Source organism: Micromesistius poutassou (assembly GCF_964030765.1).
Source record: "Micromesistius poutassou genome assembly, chromosome: 15".
In the NCBI taxonomy this organism is placed as follows: domain Eukaryota; kingdom Metazoa; phylum Chordata; class Actinopteri; order Gadiformes; family Gadidae; genus Micromesistius; species Micromesistius poutassou.
Window position 1 is genome coordinate 3716972 of NC_140285.1, and position 18476 is coordinate 3735447.

The 18476-nt window shown below is 41.6% G+C and overlaps 1 protein-coding gene across 1 annotated transcript; it reads left to right on the forward strand.

The window, feature by feature from the left end:
• Positions 1–5553: 5553 nt before the first annotated feature.
• LOC311359719 (myosin heavy chain, fast skeletal muscle-like) lies at positions 5554–16476 on the forward strand. The gene is made up of 41 exons (XM_084479771.1): positions 5554–5579; positions 6381–6422; positions 6552–6773; positions 6857–7000; positions 7095–7251; positions 7338–7365; positions 7453–7561; positions 7648–7740; positions 7826–7889; positions 7971–8069; positions 8218–8321; positions 8433–8571; positions 8712–8830; positions 9184–9333; positions 9424–9594; positions 9686–9986; positions 10096–10166; positions 10282–10369; positions 10473–10590; positions 10688–10811; positions 10901–11037; positions 11150–11405; positions 11503–11745; positions 11826–12002; positions 12089–12234; positions 12347–12437; positions 12522–12911; positions 12997–13123; positions 13265–13383; positions 13495–13691; positions 13780–13963; positions 14055–14220; positions 14332–14456; positions 14562–14870; positions 14978–15181; positions 15290–15415; positions 15506–15676; positions 15753–15857; positions 15975–16070; positions 16166–16297; positions 16385–16476. The coding sequence occupies exons 3-41, from the start codon at positions 6564–6566 to the stop codon at positions 16400–16402; spliced, it is 5808 nt and encodes a 1935-aa protein (XP_084335897.1). The 5' UTR covers positions 5554–5579; positions 6381–6422; positions 6552–6563; the 3' UTR covers positions 16403–16476.
• The last annotated feature ends 2000 nt before the right edge of the window (positions 16477–18476 follow it).

Consider the following 18476-nt stretch of genomic DNA (forward strand, 5'->3'; position numbering starts at 1 on the left):
GCGGTGAATAGCACTTGTCATAAAGAGGTGGGGAAAAAAATAAGTAGAGGCATCCACCATAGCTTTGCCAAAAAAGGCACATGCAGAAATGCAGAAAATTGGAATTCAACATCCCAAGAGCAAATTCTTTGATGTCAAAATTAGAAAATATTATGATGAAAGTAACAAGGACAACACTGGGACTCGTTAGACTTAAAATAAGTATCACCAACGTAACAAAACTCGGTCATCAGTGAACTAAAGTTTACTTACGGATACCAAGGGTTGAAAACAATGAAAATGAATACATAAAAGGACACATCCTCAAGACTTATCTCAGTGTCTTACTATTCCTCCTCTTTAACCTCCTTATCTTTTCTCTGTTCATCCTCCCCTTCCTTCTCCCCCTGAACCAACACGGCTCCACTACAGCTCCCTCCTTCCCTGTCTCCAGTCACCTACTGGTGGGGTGGAGGGCTCTGAAATAATGGCACAGGTCGTGACCATTGGACCTCTGGAACAAACCATCGGCGTGTCCCCCCCTTGCTCATTCATCATCATATAATAATAAACACGGCAGTAATTTGGCAGCCCGGCCTCCATTTCCCCAAGGTTGCTCCCTTTGAAACATTGGGTGTAATTGGACTTTGTAGACCAAGCCCTCAGGTATTAAGAGGCGCTTTAGATCTACCACCGGATAAAAGCAAACAACATTCTCATGCCAAATGAAGGTGCCAAATGCCCATGCAGTGTCCAACTAATCTAGTGGTCCAAACACAACAGACAGCCATTCAGGCGGACATTAAGGCCGCTGGGACAAACAGTGAAACAGATCACATGGTTTAATTCTTCCAAGAATGTTCCTCCAGGAGTCTGCCAGGCACTGGCAAGGCCAGGCCCAAGGCCCAGGCCCTATTTTTACCCATGATTCATGCCTTTATCCCTGTGAGTACATAACAATATCTGTTATTTTATACCGTTGAATGTGCACGATAATTCCTCTACAAGAGAGCAGGAAGACCCTAAGAATTTAGACAGGGCAATCGGGTGGCGCTTGGGCTGTGGTAATATGGAAGCATATATGTAGTAAAATTGAAATAGCAATGCAATTTGCAATTTGCAATTCAATAAGTCATTACATTGTGCAATTGACAATTCATTATGCAATTTAATAATGTAATTTGTAAATACGTTATTCAAAGTGTATTTTAATATGCGTGACACAAAGTGACAATGAAATCCTCAATAAAATTTGCAAAAGTTATAACAATAAAAATAGAATAACATTTTGCCAAATTGTTTGAGTTCCTTTATTCAAATTGAAAAGCTATAGCGTCCCCGTGATTGCAATGCACTTCGCCACGCTCCGTGTGTTGCAAAATTCAAATGACATTTCAATCTGCAAAACACTTTGCAAATCGTTTTGCAAAACGTATCAGCCAATCACGTCTGGGCGGGAACTACGTCACTTGCTCGTCAGACCAGCTGATCATCCACGCACGTTGCAATTTATTTTCTATGCCTACCATCGTGCCAGATTTGACTCTTAATAGGTCTATGGTTTGACTGAGTTTACGTAATTATAACTGAAAATGGCGGAAAAGACGGTCTGGCATCTGCTGCGGGATAAATAAATAAATAAATTGCAACGTGCGTGGATGATCAGCTGGTCTGACAAGGAAGTGATGTAGTTCCCGCCCAGACCCGATTGGCTGATACGTTTTGCAAAACGATTTGCAAAGTGTTTTGCGGATTGAAATGTCATTTGAATTTTGCAACACACGGAGCGTGGCGAAGTGCATTGCAATCATGGGGACGCTATAGCTTTTCAATTTGAATAAAGGAACTCAAAAAATTTGACACAATGTTATTCTATTTTTATTGTTATAACTATTGTAAATTTTATTGAGGATTTCATTGTCACTTTGCACATTAAAATACACTTTGAATAACGTATTTACAAATTACATTATTAAATTGCATAATGAATTGTCAATTGCATAATGTAATGACTTATTGAATTGCAAATTGCATTACCATTTGAATTGAAAATTGCAAATTGCATTGCCATTTGAATTTTACTACATATATGCTTCCATAGTGGTAAGGCAGATTGTTTCAAAGAAAGGAATGGGAAGCTTGATTGACCTATGGTTGGCTGCAAACACGAATAGCAAAGCAAAGGAAAACGGAATAGAGGGAGCTAGACTGGTGAAAGCAAGGCATTCGGTCAGACTAAGTGAATATTTACCAGTTCTCTATCCACTTCATCAATTGGAAACCTGCAACAATTTGAACCAGCGGGGTCATGATACACAAGTCCAAACTATGAAGAATGATCCTTCTCATCAAACTGTTAATACCCTAATCAATTCTTTGATGTCAAAATTAGAAAATATTATGGTGAAAGTAACAAAGACAACACTGGGACTCTTTAGACTTAAAATAAGTATCACCAACGTAACAAAACTCTGTCACCAGTAAACTAAAGGTTACTTACGGATACCAAGGGTTGACCAAAACAATGAAAATGAACACATAAAAGGACAGATCCTCAAGACTTATCTCAGCGTCTTACTATTCCTCCTCTTTAACCTCCTTCTCTTGTCTCTGTTCATCCTCCCCTTCCTTCTCCTAAACCAACACGGCTCCACTACAGCTCCCTCCTTCCCTGTCTCCAGTCACCTACTGGTGGGGTGGAGGGCTCTGAAAAAAATGGCACAGGTCGCGACCATTGGACCTCTGGAACAAACCATCGGCGTGCCCCCCCCCCCCTCGCTCATTCATCATATAATAATAATCAAACACGGCAGTAATTTGGCAGCCCGGCCTCCATTTCCCCAAGGTGGCTCCCTTTGCTGAACAACGGGTGTAATTGGACTTTGTAGACCAAGCCCTCAGGTATTAAGAGGCGCTTTATGCTTTTTTTTTACCGCCAGATAAAAGCAAACAACATTCTCATGCCGAATGAAGGTGCCAAATGCCCATGCAGTGTCCAACTAATCTAGTGGTCCAAACACAACAGACAGCCATTCAGGCGGACATTAAGGCCGCTGGGACAAACAGTGAAACAGATCACATGGTTTAATTCTTCCAAGAATGTTCCTCCAGGAGTCTGCCAGGCACTGGCAAGGCCAGGCCCAAGGCCCAGGCCCTATCTTTATCCCTGATTCATGCCTTTATCCCTGTGAGCATATAACAACATCTGTCATTTTATGTTCCTCCAGAAGTCTGCCAGGCACTGGCAAGCATTTATTCAAGCATTTATTGGTAGAATTGTTTCAAATGACTTGGGGTGTCTGCAGGATCCTGAAGAAACTAATTTTAACCTTCTTAACCTTCTAATCAAATTCTTTCCACAGCAGGCTCCATACCACCCCTGTGACATCTAGAACATACTGTATGTCATCGTCCACTGTTTAATTCAGCTCCTGTTCCCATTGTAATTTGATGTGTAGGGTGTTGTCTAACATCTCCAGCATTAGCTTTTTGTAAACATGTGATATTCGCTTTTTTGTTGATGCAGGGTGAACAGATGTATAAAATGGGTTTCTATATTGGTTGGTTCTCTTTTAATATATTGTATATATTAATGTATTTTTTGTGATGTAGTGTCTATATATCTATATAACTCAGACAATAACTAAATACATCTTTTTAATGGACTCACTTTTGGTACTTGAAGTGGTACTTAATAATGTCATCGTAGACTATGACATTATTAACTGTAAGGTGCCTACTGGCAACCTACAGGCCACCATAGCTTCTCCTAGGTCGCTATGAAGCGACGGGTGGGGTGCTATTAAGTCTCTTGCAATCTGCAACCTCCCCACTAAATCACACTACTACTACTACACACTACACCTTTAAGAATAAAATAATTTGTCTGGGTTCAAATGTAAGCAGCTCTACACTAGTGGATGAGGAGGATGCCTTCATACTGCTGCTTACGCTGTAGCTTGTGGACATGCCATTATGATTTACCACAAAATATTATTTGGGCTTGATGTGTCTCAACTTGTCAGTGAGATCAGCAGTTTTTCTCACACATATGCAACACAAAAAGAAGTACAGAAGTCATCAAGGATAATTTATTTGCATGATAAGTGCACAATGATTTTCAGATTTTGTTTTGTAGAGAGAAACAATGAATCCACTGCAAATGTACTGCAGTAAAATAAAAAATAAAAGGAATATAGTTATAAAAAAGTCAACAGAAATTGAAAAATCAGTACAAAAGAAAAAAGTACAGATATTCTAACAAATGACTTAAGTACTGTATCAAAGGATTTATAACTCGTTATCCGATATGTTTTCAGTGCAGTCTCTTTATGGCATGGCAAACAAAAGCAAAAGACCAAATTGTCTCAGCCATAACAGTATAATAAGCTATGGGGCTGGATGGGGCAGTGGGGGAGCACACACGTGAAGAAAAAATAAAAGGCTCAACCTTGAATTGCGCCAGCAGATAAAAATAGGCAGGGTTTTGTAGAAGCATTTGTTTCCACACTCCTCTGTTGGCCCTGTCATGAGCCAACACATGTCAGCAACATTCAACAATAGAGGAATGATCGGCTGATGTGGATCTTATAATAGGTATCTCCAGGTCGATAAAAATAAAATAAGTAAGGTTTAGCATTAATAATTGTTGAACAGGGACAATTATAAACCATTGTATAGTCCCCTCTCACCACCAATTTTGCTATTGCAGGTATTCAAAAGTAAATACATTTAAGGATTGAAATCGAAGGTTATGTGGAATGTCTTGTTAGTTTAACCAAGATTATTATTATAAGTATAAAAGTATAGTAGTATAAGTATACATTATGTATGTATGTATTCATTAGCTCTGTTGGTGTTATTTATTTGTGTTACAACAATAGGTTATTTTCAACCTTGAATTCAAAGACATTGTTCAGAAGATCAACGGATAATGAAAGAACATTAAGCAATGGAACAGACTCAGACAACTTATAAATATATGCTTTACCCAAGACTCAAGTCCTGATTTGGATCTTATACTCCGGTATGAAGTCATAAAAGTTTGTAAGCTCCTTGCATGCCATAAGCAAGCCTTAATGACATTACCAGTTATGAATACAATGCGGCAAATCCATTAATAAACTCTGCTATCATTTATTAATAGAGGGTACTTTTTGATTCTGAAGAATTAAATGAAAAGCTCTTATAGTATCAACAGGTGGAACGGTTTGAACTTCAACACATGCATGTTTTAGTTGCAGTAATTATAATTTGATTTGCCCAAACAACAATTTTGGGCTGACCTTCATGATACAAAATTAAATTAAGTTAATTTTAAAAACATTCACAATTTTCAATTAAGCAATATTTCAATAAATATTACATTGTTCATGTTCTCTTTTCAATATTCAACCTCTATTTGACCTACACTCACCATACATTTTGAAGCATCCCAAGGATAAGTGCCACTCAAATGCCAAATACATATTCAAATGTAACTGAGCCCATTGAAGCCATGGCCTTATTGGGATTGTGCCTCGCTGCAGAATCTCAACTATAAAAGACATCTTCAGGGGAGATGAGGAGATGCAGGGAAGATTTAGAGGCTACATCTCAGGGTAAGTCCGGCGCAGGTTGCAGCTGCCAGGGAATGGAAAGTAGGGCCATTTTAAAATGCTTTCGGCCTCTTGCCACATATGTGGCTCTGTGATGATGTTAATGCTAATGCTTAAGGGATTTATTGTAGTATTACATGAATTACATATTTACAAGGACTAATAGACTTGCTGGACTTGCTTTTGAAGTGCTGTAAATTATATACGTGTAAAGCTGAGTAACGGAAAGCAGATTCTGATAATGCTACTACTACTTATACTGTTACTAATACTACTACTACTACTATTACTACCACTACGTTTACTACTAGTACTTTTACTATAGTATTACTGCTGTTAATACTACTACTGCTACTACTACAACTACAACTACTACTACTATTACTGCTACAACTACTACTGCTTCTGCTAATGCTACTACTACTACTGCACCTACTATTAATATTACTACTACTACTACTTCTACAACGACGACTACTACTTCTAATATAGTACTTCTGATACTACTCCTAATACTACTATAGTACTACTACTGGCAATACAACTACTAATAATATTAAAGATAAATATGTTATTCTGCGATATTATATTATTCAATAAGAGACATGCTTATAATAGGCTTTCTTTACTAAGAATAAAATCCTCAGATTATAATGATACTAGAATTTTCATTTAATGTCAAACTACATGAAATGTTATTCACTTGTATATGTAAAACTAAATTAAATTAACATCTTAGTGCAAAACTAAAGCTCAACATATATAACATGTATATTGAATGTGAACATGAATATTCTTCAACAGGATCTCGTCTTTAAAATTTCCTCTGTGACTGGGAAGGAACAGGTGAGCTTTTATACGATTTATTTTATATGAAAGAAATTTCAGATTTTAAACTGTGATGTCACAGGTTATAATGTTAATAATATACAGTTGTAATTCAACATGGACGACTAACTCAGTATCTCCGTCCAGTAAGCAGCCACCATGAGCACGGACGCGGAGATGGCCGTTTACGGCAAGGCAGCCATTTACCTCCGTAAGCCGGAGAAGGAGAGGATAGAGGCCCAAAGCAAGCCCTTTGACTCCAAGAACTCTGGTTATGTGGCTGACGTGAAGGAAATGTACCTCAAGTGTGTCATCACCAAGAGGGACGGGGGCAAGCTCACAGTGAAACTGATGGAAGGCACTGAGGAGGTACACCGCCATTCATATCATTGAGTTAGGTGTGACCATTTCAAGATATAAAATGACTCAATCCCTTTCTTTCCATATTTTAGGAGAGGACAGTCAAGGAGGCTGATGTCACACAGATGAATCCTCCCAAGTATGACAAGATTGAGGACATGGCCATGATGACCTATCTCAATGAAGCCTCTGTGTTGTATAACCTCAAAGAGCGTTATGCAGCATGGATGATCTACGTAAGATAGCCTGCCTGCTCAGTAAAATGCAGCATACTCATAAGAAGGACTGACAGAAAGGTTCAGGTGTTCATAGCCATGTTATTCCCTTCAGACCTACTCTGGGCTGTTCTGTGCCACTGTAAACCCCTACAAGTGGCTCCCAGTGTACGACTCAGATGTCGTAGCTGCCTACAGAGGAAAGAAGCGTATGGAGGCTCCACCCCACATCTTCTCTGTCTCTGACAATGCCTACCAGTTCATGGCTACCGGTATGTCTAACTTCCCAATGATAATACAAATCAAGACACTGTCCTACAGATCTCCGTGTCTAACCTGTAATATTTTTCTACAACAGATAGAGAGAATCAGTCTGTCTTGATCACGTAAGTTCTGCTTTGATTCAACCCGATGTACAGTATTTAAAAGATACAGTTGAGTACTTTCTATTTAATACATGTTTCTATACCCAGTGGAGAATCCGGTGCTGGAAAGACTGTGAACACCAAGCGTGTCATCCAGTACTTTGCCACTATCTCAGTTAGTGGTGGTGGAGAGAAGAAGAAGGAAAACAAAATGGGGGTACGAAATCACTGGTTAACAGGGCAATAGTTCACTCTGGACTTGTTGCATTGCTCCTCTCATTTTCTCTCCATGTGTAACTACAGGGATCTCTAGAGGACCAGATCATTGCTGCCAACCCCCTGCTGGAGGCCTACGGTAATGCCAAGACCGTGAGGAATGACAACTCCTCTCGCTTTGTAAGTATGGAGCACTTCAGCCTGTACATCTTTAGGCACTTGATTGATCATTAGGAAGGAGTATAACCAAAGTTTATCCAAACAGGGTAAATTCATCAGGATCCATTTCAATACTAGTGGCAAACTGGCTAGTGCTGATATTGAGACATGTAAGTATCCATCTCAGACGGTGAATGAATATATTTCAACACCTGGATAAATCGTTTTTCATTAATGATGTATTCTTATAGATCTGCTGGAGAAGTCTAGAGTGACATTCCAGCTGCCAGATGAGAGAGGCTACCACATCTTCTACCAGATGATGACCAACCACAAGCCTGAGATCATTGGTAAGATGGATGCTCATGAGCCTTGTAACACAATGCTTGCCCTTCAAGAGAGCCTATAGCAGTGAATGAGACTGTTATTGGTACTTCAACTTAGGAACTGTCTGTTGTAAAGCAAGATGTATTACATGATACTTGTTTTGATCTCCAGAAATGACGCTCATCACCAGCAACCCCTACGACTTCCCCATGTGCAGTCAGGGTCAGATCACTGTGGCCAGCATCGACGACAAAGAGGAGCTGGATGCTACTGATGTGAGCTTGACTTCCACTACACTTGCATCTCTGTCCAAAAATGCTTCAGTAGTTGCTCTGCAATAACACGTCTTCATGACTAAAATGAAAAATGTTTTCTTCTAAATACAGACTGCTATTGACATTCTGGGCTTCAGTAATGAAGAGAAGATGGCCATCTACAAGTTCACTGGTGCAGTGCTTCACCACGGTAACCTGAAGTTCAAGCAGAAGCAGCGTGAGGAGCAGGCTGAGCCAGACGGCAATGAGGGCGAGTACCTTTCCTCTTAAATAGTGCTGGACTTTGGATTGATTTAGATGAAAAGATTGTACATAATTGTCCAATGTTGTATGAGATGTGACTGTAGCATGTAAACTGTGACATAAATATAGTCCATGTTACTTTCACAGAGGCTGACAAAATCGGCTACTTGCTGGGCCTGAACTCTGCTGATATGCAGAAGGCTCTCTGCTACCCCAGAGTGAAGGTCGGCAACGAGTATGTCACCAAGGGTCAGACTGTACCTCAGGTAACCAAGATAACAAGGCTTGATTCATCGAAAAGATATAAAGAATTTGTTTACATCTCATTTTCACTGCATAGTCAAGTCTGATTGCGTTAGATTACCTTTATCAGGAAATCCAAGCTCAGGTCATTACATTTTGTTTGTTTCAATCAATTTTATTTGTGCCCTTAATCACATTTACAGTCTCAAAGAGCTTAATAGGCCATATATTTATGACACTCCCCTAACCCTAGCCCCCCATAGGGCAAGAAAAAACCTCCAGGGATGTTTAGGAGTGCAATTGGTGACATCATTTCCATACATAATAATACAAGCAAAGACAATATTTCATGTAAAAATGTCCCGTATTTCCAAAGGTCAACAACTCAGTGAGTGCCCTGGCCAAGTCTACCTATGAGAAGATGTTCTTGTGGATGGTCATCCGCATCAACGAGATGCTGGACACCAAGCAACCCAGACAGTACTTTATTGGAGTGCTGGATATCGCTGGTTTTGAGATATTTAATGTGAGCTGATCATCAACTCATTTTTATTTCAAACATTTCTTGATTTCAACTTCTCATTTATCTGAGATTAAACTTCTTTCAAACTAATAGTTCAACAGCATGGAGCAGCTGTGCATCAACTTCACCAATGAGAAACTGCAACAGTTCTTCAATCACCACATGTTCGTCTTGGAGCAAGAGGAGTACAAGAAGGAGGGTATCATCTGGGAATTCATTGACTTCGGCATGGACTTGGCTGCCTGCATTGAGCTTATTGAGAAGGTACACAATAATGTTCTGAGATAATACCACCAAACATGGTGTGTTCCAAACAGACCTCACCATAACACTTGGTGTGTTTTCTTCTACTCAGCCAATGGGCATCTTCTCCATCCTCGAAGAGGAGTGCATGTTCCCCAAGGCTTCAGATGTGACCTTCAAGGCCAAGCTGTACGACCAGCATCTTGGTAAAACCAAAGCATTTGAGAAGCCCAAGCCTGCCAAAGGCAAGGCTGAGGCCCACTTCTCCCTGGTGCACTACGCTGGAACAGTGGACTACAACATCAACGGCTGGCTGGACAAGAACAAGGACCCCCTGAACGACTCGGTGGTGCAACTCTACCAGAAGTCTTCAGTTAAACTCCTGCCTGTCCTGTATCCCCCAGTAATAGAAGGTACAATAGCACTTGAAATATGGAATAGGTTGTTATTTTCAAGTATTATGTACAGGAACCTTTGTCATTTTAAAACTAATCATACAAAAATCTTTATTTTAAATTACAGAGACTGGCGGTTCAAAGAAGGGAGCCAAGAAGAAGGGCGGTTCCATGCAAACAGTGTCTTCACAGTTCAGGGTAATATTTTAGTTTTTCCTCAACCAGATCTAATGCCATTTCATGAAGATATCATTTATGTCATTATAGATGTCATTGCCATTATGTTTTTGCACCAAACTTCTTGTATCTACAGGAGAATCTGGGCAAGCTGATGACCAACTTGAGGAGCACCCATCCTCACTTTGTGCGTTGCCTGATTCCAAATGAGTCAAAGACTCCAGGTACAATTACACTAGTAGCAGTGTGTAAAGGTTTGGTGAAAAAGCCTATGAGTCATGAATTATTTAACGATATTATTAATTATGTGCAAATACCTATTAACAGGTCTTATGGAGAACTTCCTGGTTATCCACCAGCTGAGGTGTAACGGTGTACTGGAAGGTATCAGAATCTGCAGAAAGGGCTTCCCCAGCAGAATCCTCTATGCTGACTTCAAGCAGAGGTAACCATTAATGAACCATCACATGCTACTATGGGATTCGAAAATCCACATTGTGAGAATATAATAACAAATATCACCATGACTCCTCTCATCTAAGGTACAAAGTACTGAATGCCAGCGTCATCCCTGAGGGACAGTTTATTGACAACAAGAAGGCTTCTGAGAAGCTGCTTGGCTCAATTGACGTGAATCATGATGAGTACAAATTTGGCCACACCAAGGTAAACACCAACCACTCTTCTGAACTAGATATATTGAGGAGATTCCAGGCAAAACCAGAATGTATGACCATTTGCCATCTCCTTCCAAGGTGTTCTTCAAGGCCGGTTTGCTCGGTCTTCTTGAGGAGATGCGAGATGAGAAGCTGGCCATCCTGGTTGGACTGACTCAGGCTCTCAGCCGGGGATTTCTTATGAGGACGGAGTTTAAGAAGATGATGGAGAGGAGGCAAGTTGAAGATATACATTATCCTGTTGTGTGCCATATACTAGCGATAATCTTTAAACAATGAATGATAGTGTGGTTAATTTTTACAAACCTTTTGTATTACAAACCATAGGGAAGCCGTCTTCACTATTCAGTACAACATCCGCTCATTCATGAACGTCAAAACCTGGCCGTGGATGAAGGTGTACTACAAGATCAAGCCTCTTCTGAAGAGTGCTGAGACTGAGAAGGAGCTTTCTCAGATGAAGGAGAACTACGATAAGATGAAGACAGACCTGTCCACTGCCCTGGCAAAGAAGAAGGAACTGGAGGAGAAGATGGTCTCTCTTGTGCAAGAGAAAAATGATCTGCTGCTGCAAGTGGCATCTGTACGTGTGATAGATGTTGATACGTTCACCACAAAATGATTGGTAGAAACCATGGAAATGTTCATGAAACTTTCATGTGTTTTGTATTGTGCAACAGGAAGGAGATAACCTGTCAGATGCTGAGGAAAGATGTGAGGGACTTATCAAGAACAAGATCCAGCTCGAGGCCAAACTCAAGGAGACAACTGAGAGACTGGAGGACGAGGAGGAGATGAATGCTGAGCTGACTGCTAAGAAGAGGAAGCTGGAGGATGAATGCTCTGAGCTCAAGAAGGACATTGATGACCTGGAGCTTACCTTGGCCAAAGTGGAGAAGGAGAAACACGCCACTGAGAACAAGGTTTGTAAAGATAGAATCCACCTGAGGATGGAGATTTTGAACCATTGTATGCTTACACTTTGTTATGTTCTGCATATTAGGTGAAGAACCTGACTGAGGAGATGGCCTCTATGGATGAGAATGTGGCCAAGCTGTCAAAAGAGAAGAAAGCCCTCCAAGAAGCACACCAGCAGACCCTTGATGACCTGCAGGCAGAGGAAGACAAAGTCAACACTCTGACCAAGGCCAAAACCAAGCTGGAACAGCAAGTGGATGATGTATGTTTATTTGACAATATGCAATTCATATGAATATATAAAGTTATATACCTTGTATAATAACAAGCAAATGTTGAAATATGAAGCTTGAAGGTTCTCTGGAGCAAGAGAAGAAGCTTCGTATGGACCTTGAGAGAGCCAAGCGAAAGCTTGAGGGTGATCTGAAGCTGGCTCAGGAATCCATCATGGATCTTGAGAATGATAAGCAGCAGTCTGATGAAAAGATCAAGAAGTAAATATACATTGCAGTGATTCATAATATGGCTCAGAATACTAACAATGCAATTTGGGAGTTGTGTTTCATTTTCATCATTCATCAAATAATTTCCCTGTGAATCTCCAAGGAAGGACTTTGAGACCAGCCAACTTCTGAGCAAGATTGAAGATGAGCAGTCCCTGGGCACTCAGCTTCAGAAGAAGATTAAGGAGCTTCAGGTGAGTCTGTGGTGTTGAGATAATTTCCAATATGAAAATGTGTTTTTCAGTAATAATTCACTCATCTCCATCCCTCATTACTAGGCCCGCATTGAGGAGCTTGAGGAAGAGATTGAGGCTGAGCGTGCTGCTCGTGCCAAGGTTGAGAAGCAGAGAGCTGACCTCTCCAGGGAACTTGAGGAGATCAGTGAGAGGCTCGAGGAGGCCGGGGGAGCCACTTCTGCTCAGATTGAGATGAACAAGAAGCGTGAGGCTGAGTTCCAGAAGCTGCGTCGTGACCTGGAGGAGTCCACCCTGCAGCATGAAGCCACTGCCGCTGCTCTGCGCAAGAAGCAGGCGGACAGTGTCGCAGAGCTGGGAGAGCAGATCGACAACCTCCAGCGCGTCAAACAGAAGCTGGAGAAGGAGAAGAGCGAATTCAAGATGGAGATCGACGACCTCTCCAGCAACATGGAAGCTGTTGCCAAGGCAAAGGTAAACTCATTAATGCATACATTGTAGAACAGAATAAAAGTCATGTTGTTTACACATACTCACCTAAATAAATGCCAATGACCAGGGTAACCTTGAGAAGATGTGTCGTACTCTGGAGGACCAGCTCAGTGAGCTCAAGTCTAAGAATGACGAGAACGTCCGCCAGATGAATGATGCCAGTGCTCAGAGGGCGAGGCTGCTCACTGAGAATGGTGAGTTCATTCACCTTCTACTCTTATGGCTGAATCTGTTGACAGATACAGATGGCTTTCTTGATCCCAGATTAATTGATTTAGTTGCACTACATATTCAACATCATATGTAAAAACCCATTCCAATCTTCTCCTAAACAGGTGAGTTTGGTCGTCAGCTTGAGGAAAAAGACGCCCTTGTGACCCAGCTGACCAGAGGCAAGCAGGCCTTCACACAGCAGTTGGAGGAGCTGAAGAGACATGTTGAGGAGGAGGTTAAGGTAGGCCTTTTCAAAGCAATTTCAAATAGATAGATAGATAAATAGATTTATTAATTTGCAGTTGTGAAAATATGTGTCCCTAATTGCTGATTTTAAATTCCTCTCTTGTAGGCCAAGAATGCTCTTGCTCATGGTGTGCAATCCGCCCGCCACGACTGTGACCTCCTGAGGGAGCAGTTTGAGGAGGAGCAGGAGGCCAAGGCTGAGCTGCAGCGTGGGATGTCCAAGGCCAACAGTGAGGTGGCTCAGTGGAGGAGCAAGTATGAAACTGATGCTATCCAGCGCACTGAGGAGCTTGAGGAGGCCAAGTGAGTCAAATTGACTGGTTTATTGTGGTTTCATCTCACAAACTACAATTCAGTTCCTCAACCATTATTGTTAATATTAATATGAAAGGAAAAAGCTGGCCCAGCGCCTTCAGGATGCTGAGGAGCAGATTGAGGCTACCAACTCCAAGTGTGCCTCTCTGGAGAAGACCAAGCAGAGGCTCCTGGGTGAGGTGGAGGACCTCATGGTTGATGTGGAGCGGGCTAACGGACTGGCTGCCAACCTTGACAAGAAGCAGAGAAACTTTGACAAGGTAATACTGTTCTCTCTTGGGGGTTTTACAATGTCAACAAAGCATCATGTTAGAGGGTCAGATCTATGAGATTATGTATTATGTTATTCAGGTTCTGGCCGAGTGGAAGCAGAAGTATGAGGAGGGACAGGCAGAGCTTGAGGGATCCCTGAAAGAGACTCGTTCTCTCAGCACTGAGCTTTTCAAGATGAAGAACTCCTATGAGGAATCTTTGGATCATCTGGAGACACTGAAGCGTGAGAACAAGAACCTGCAGCGTAAGTTCTCCAATGAACACGACATATCCTTTACAAATTTGGTGGATGCTGGATATGAACATATAGCACTATGTATATCTTGCTTAAAAATACATATTCTCCCTCCTGCAGAGGAGATCTCTGACATTACCGAACAACTCGGTGAGACCGGTAAGAGCATCCATGAGCTGGAGAAATCTAAGAAGCAGGTGGAAACGGAGAAGATTGAGATCCAAACAGCCCTTGAGGAAGCTGAGGTGATCTAATCTGAAAAATCGTGTTTTTCTTAATATATATTCCTCTAAAATTGTAGATAAAAATATGACCAACATTTCATTTAACAGTCAATACTATATTTATAGGGAACTCTGGAGCATGAAGAGTCCAAGATTCTGCGTGTCCAACTGGAGCTCAACCAGGTCAAGGGTGAGGTTGACCGGAAGATAGCCGAGAAGGATGAGGAGATGGAGCAGGTCAAGAGGAACAGCCAGAGGCTAATGGACTCCATGCAGACTACTCTGGACACTGAGGTCAGGAGCAGGAATGATGCCATGAGAATCAAGAAGAAGATGGAGGGAGACCTGAACGAGATGGAGATCCAGCTGAGCCATGCCAACCGCCAGGCTGCTGAGGCCCAGAAGCAGCTGAGGAATGTGCAGGGACAACTCAAGGTATAGGACTCCAGTCCACTGTTTAGACCGATGTTTATATTCCACCAATCAAAACATTTGTTTAGCATGTGATATTAATCACACTGTCCTCCTGCTGATCATTTCAGGATTCCCAACTGCACCTTGATGATGCCATTCGACTTGGGGATGACCTGAAGGAGCAAGCTGCCATGGTGGAGCGTAGGAACGGCCTCATGATGGCTGAGCTTGATGAGCTGAGGGCAGCTCTGGAACAGACAGAGAGAGGCCGCAAAGTTGCCGAGACGGAGCTGGTGGATGCTAGCGAGCGTGTTGGACTGCTGCACTCCCAGGTTAATTCAGATTGGAGAACATATGCGAGACTGATCGAAAAAGGAATCATGATTAGGAATGCATGGATGAACGCATAACCAAGCTAAATGTATTTATTTACATTGTAGAACACAAGCCTTTTGAACACAAAGAAGAAGCTTGAGACTGACCTGGTCCAAGTCCAGGGCGAGGTGGATGACATTGTTCAGGAAGCCAGGAATGCTGAGGAGAAGGCCAAGAAGGCCATCACTGATGTAGGTCATTCCATCATCCAATGTCTTGGGTTTGAAAGGTCATTGGTTAATTAAAGATGTTCCTGATTCACAATTTGATTATGATCTCAGGCTGCCATGATGGCTGAGGAGCTGAAGAAAGAGCAGGATACTAGCTCTCACCTGGAGAGGATGAAGAAGAACCTGGAGGTCACAGTGAAGGACCTGCAGCACCGCCTGGATGAGGCTGAGAACCTGGCCATGAAGGGTGGCAAGAAGCAGCTCCAGAAACTGGAGTCCCGAGTAAGAGAATGTCCAACAGATCTATGTGTACTTCCAGACCATCAGGAACTGAGTTTAATTGCTTTATTTCCCAAAGGTGCGCGAGCTGGAGACAGAGGTTGAAGCTGAACAGAGACGTGGAGCAGATGCTATTAAGGGTGTCCGCAAGTATGAGAGGAGGGTGAAGGAACTCACATACCAGGTATGCCACAGAAATATTACTTATGGCTTTTATTCTGAAAACATTTATTTTGAAAAGATTTGAGTCTCCACCTTTTAAAGTGGCCTTCTACACCTTTTTCCTTGCCCACAACTTTAGACTGATGAGGACAAGAAGAATGGCTGCAGGCTTCAGGATCTGGTTGACAAGCTCCAGCAGAAGGTGAAGGCCTACAAGAGGCAGTCTGAGGAAGCGGTAAGCCAACCCTAACCTTGACATCATGAATACAGTTGTGTCCTCACTTTCAGTGGATCCCATTGAAACCTAACAAAATTTGAACGGCCCAACAGGAGGAGCAGGCCAACTCCTACCTGTCCAAGTGCAGGAAGGTTCAGCATGAGCTGGAGGAGGCTGAGGAGCGGGCTGACATCGCTGAGACTCAAGTCAACAAGCTGAGGGCTAAGAGCCGTGATACTGGCAAGGTAACCGCCTCACTGCTACTTCTTCATGACCAAAACATTCACTCTTGAACATCTGTTCATCTAACTTATTATTTTTCCTTTTCACAGGCAAAGGAGGCGGAGTAACTCATTATAAGCTTATTCAGAAATCAGTCATAAAATATGGTTTATGGTTATGAATAATAATAAAAAGCTTGTTCATGATCCTTTTGCGTTCTTTGTCTTTTTTAATCCTTGTAAACGATTTTGGATAAAGTATGAGAGAGCCTCACATCTGACAGTGAACTGATTACATGAAGTTGGAGTCACTGTTGATCTACACAGCAATACACTATCCACACTTCACTTGATACTAAAGAGTATAGAAAATAGAGTCCCCCACATTAAATCAGCACATCGGTTCTTTAGCAGAGCTTGTGGAGCTCCAGACATAATGAATACTATGGCTCAGCTGACCAGAAGGAAGCCACTATGACACACAGCAATGAGTCATATATACAATAAATACAATACATGATCCTCATCAAAGAGGTGGAGAATTGACCCATCTTAAAGCTAATAATGAAGCAAAGGTAATTGGGATTTGAGAGGAATTTCTCTACTTGTTTTGGAAATATCAATACAACTATATATGTTTATATAATTATTTTGATAATTTCTATCCATTCCCCTAGATAGTATTAGCATTTGCATTGCCACTGTTGCCACAGAGAACTTTCTTGCAGACATGTCCACTGCACCCATAGTGTATTGCAATTTAACTTGGTCTCTGCCGCCATGGCTGACTTCCGGATCCACAGTTCTACTCCAAACCCAGTGGGAGACAAGGAGGGTGTAGACTCAAGTGCAGAGATGGCTTAATTTAGTGGTATTTATTGTAACCAAGTCCAAAGGGCAAACACACAGAAGATCAGAGAAGTTCAAAGTCAAAAATCTAACAAAGGCAAAATTCCAAAAAGCAAAAAGAAAACTAAACATAGGTAGACTATTGGTCAAAAATACAAAGAGTTCAAAGCGTCGTACCAAAGGGCAAATCCGAGTGGGTAATCCAGAGAACAGGCAGGGGGGTCAAAACACAGTGAGTAATATAATAATAATCTATCTTACCAGGCTAAGCTCAGGTCAGAGTTCAAAGTGGCACAACAAAGACTAAGCACAGAACATTGTCAGAGGAAGGACTTAAATACATGGCTTGATTGGTCATGTGACAGGGGAAACGAGACACAGGTGACAGGAGTAATTGGGACTGCAGGGGAACAGGAAATACCTAAATAGCATATGCGCAGCCACTAGGGGCCGCCAGAGTCCAAAATGCCAATAAATATCTCAGAACCATGACACCTAAACTCTCCACGATGGTCACTGCCCCTCACCTTTTTTTCTTTATATTGACTGGCAACGATGTGAAAGTTTCCCATAATAATCATGTACACCAATTATCTCATGGAATAATTTCTTGGTAACTTTGCTGCCTGTATCTTCACATGATCATGCTCTAAAATTAAATCAAATATTTTGCTGACCGAAGGTTCCTAAAAAGAAGTTATTCTTCATCACTTGTTAACCTTTTGATCATTAAATGGCCTCTGGTTATCCAAACGACTTATGTATTACTGATCAAGAGACCATTCAGTCGTCCCTTAATATATTGGGAAAAAACATATACCTATCCCCACAACCCCAAATACAATGCATTACTACAGAAAAAAAATGTATCATGACTGGAAAAGATGAGTTTCACTAGTGACACTGAATGAGACGAGAAACATCGTCTCATTTACAAAACCTCCTACCAGTCCACCTGTTGGAACGCGAGACCCAGAGTCTAAGTGATCAGTGCAGCTGCATGATAAGTCGCTCAGGAGTAAAGCACAGCAAAGCGGTGAATAGCACTTGTCATAAAGAGGTGGGGAAAAAAATAAGTAGAGGCATCCACCATAGCTTTGCAAAAACAGGCACATGCAGAAATGCAGAAAATATTATGATGAAAGTAACAAGGACAACACTGGGACTCTTTAGACTTAAAATAAGTATCACCAACGTAACAAAACTCGGTCATCAGTGAACTTTTTTACCACCAGATAAAAGCAAACAACATTCTCATGCCGAATGAAGGTTCCAAATGCCCATGCAGTGTCCAACTAATATAGTGGTCCAAACACAACAGACAGCCATTCAGGCGGACATTAAGGCCGCTGGA

Coding starts and splice junctions, on each gene's coding strand:
- LOC311359719 (XM_084479771.1), top strand. CDS start 6,564: ATGAGCACGGACGCGGAGATGGCCGTTTACGGCAAGGCAGCCATTTAC. Junction 8,322..8,432: donor AGGAGCTGGATGCTACTGAT/GTGAGCTTGACT, acceptor TTCTAAATACAG/ACTGCTATTGACATTCTGGG. Junction 13,384..13,494: donor ATGTTGAGGAGGAGGTTAAG/GTAGGCCTTTTC, acceptor CCTCTCTTGTAG/GCCAAGAATGCTCTTGCTCA.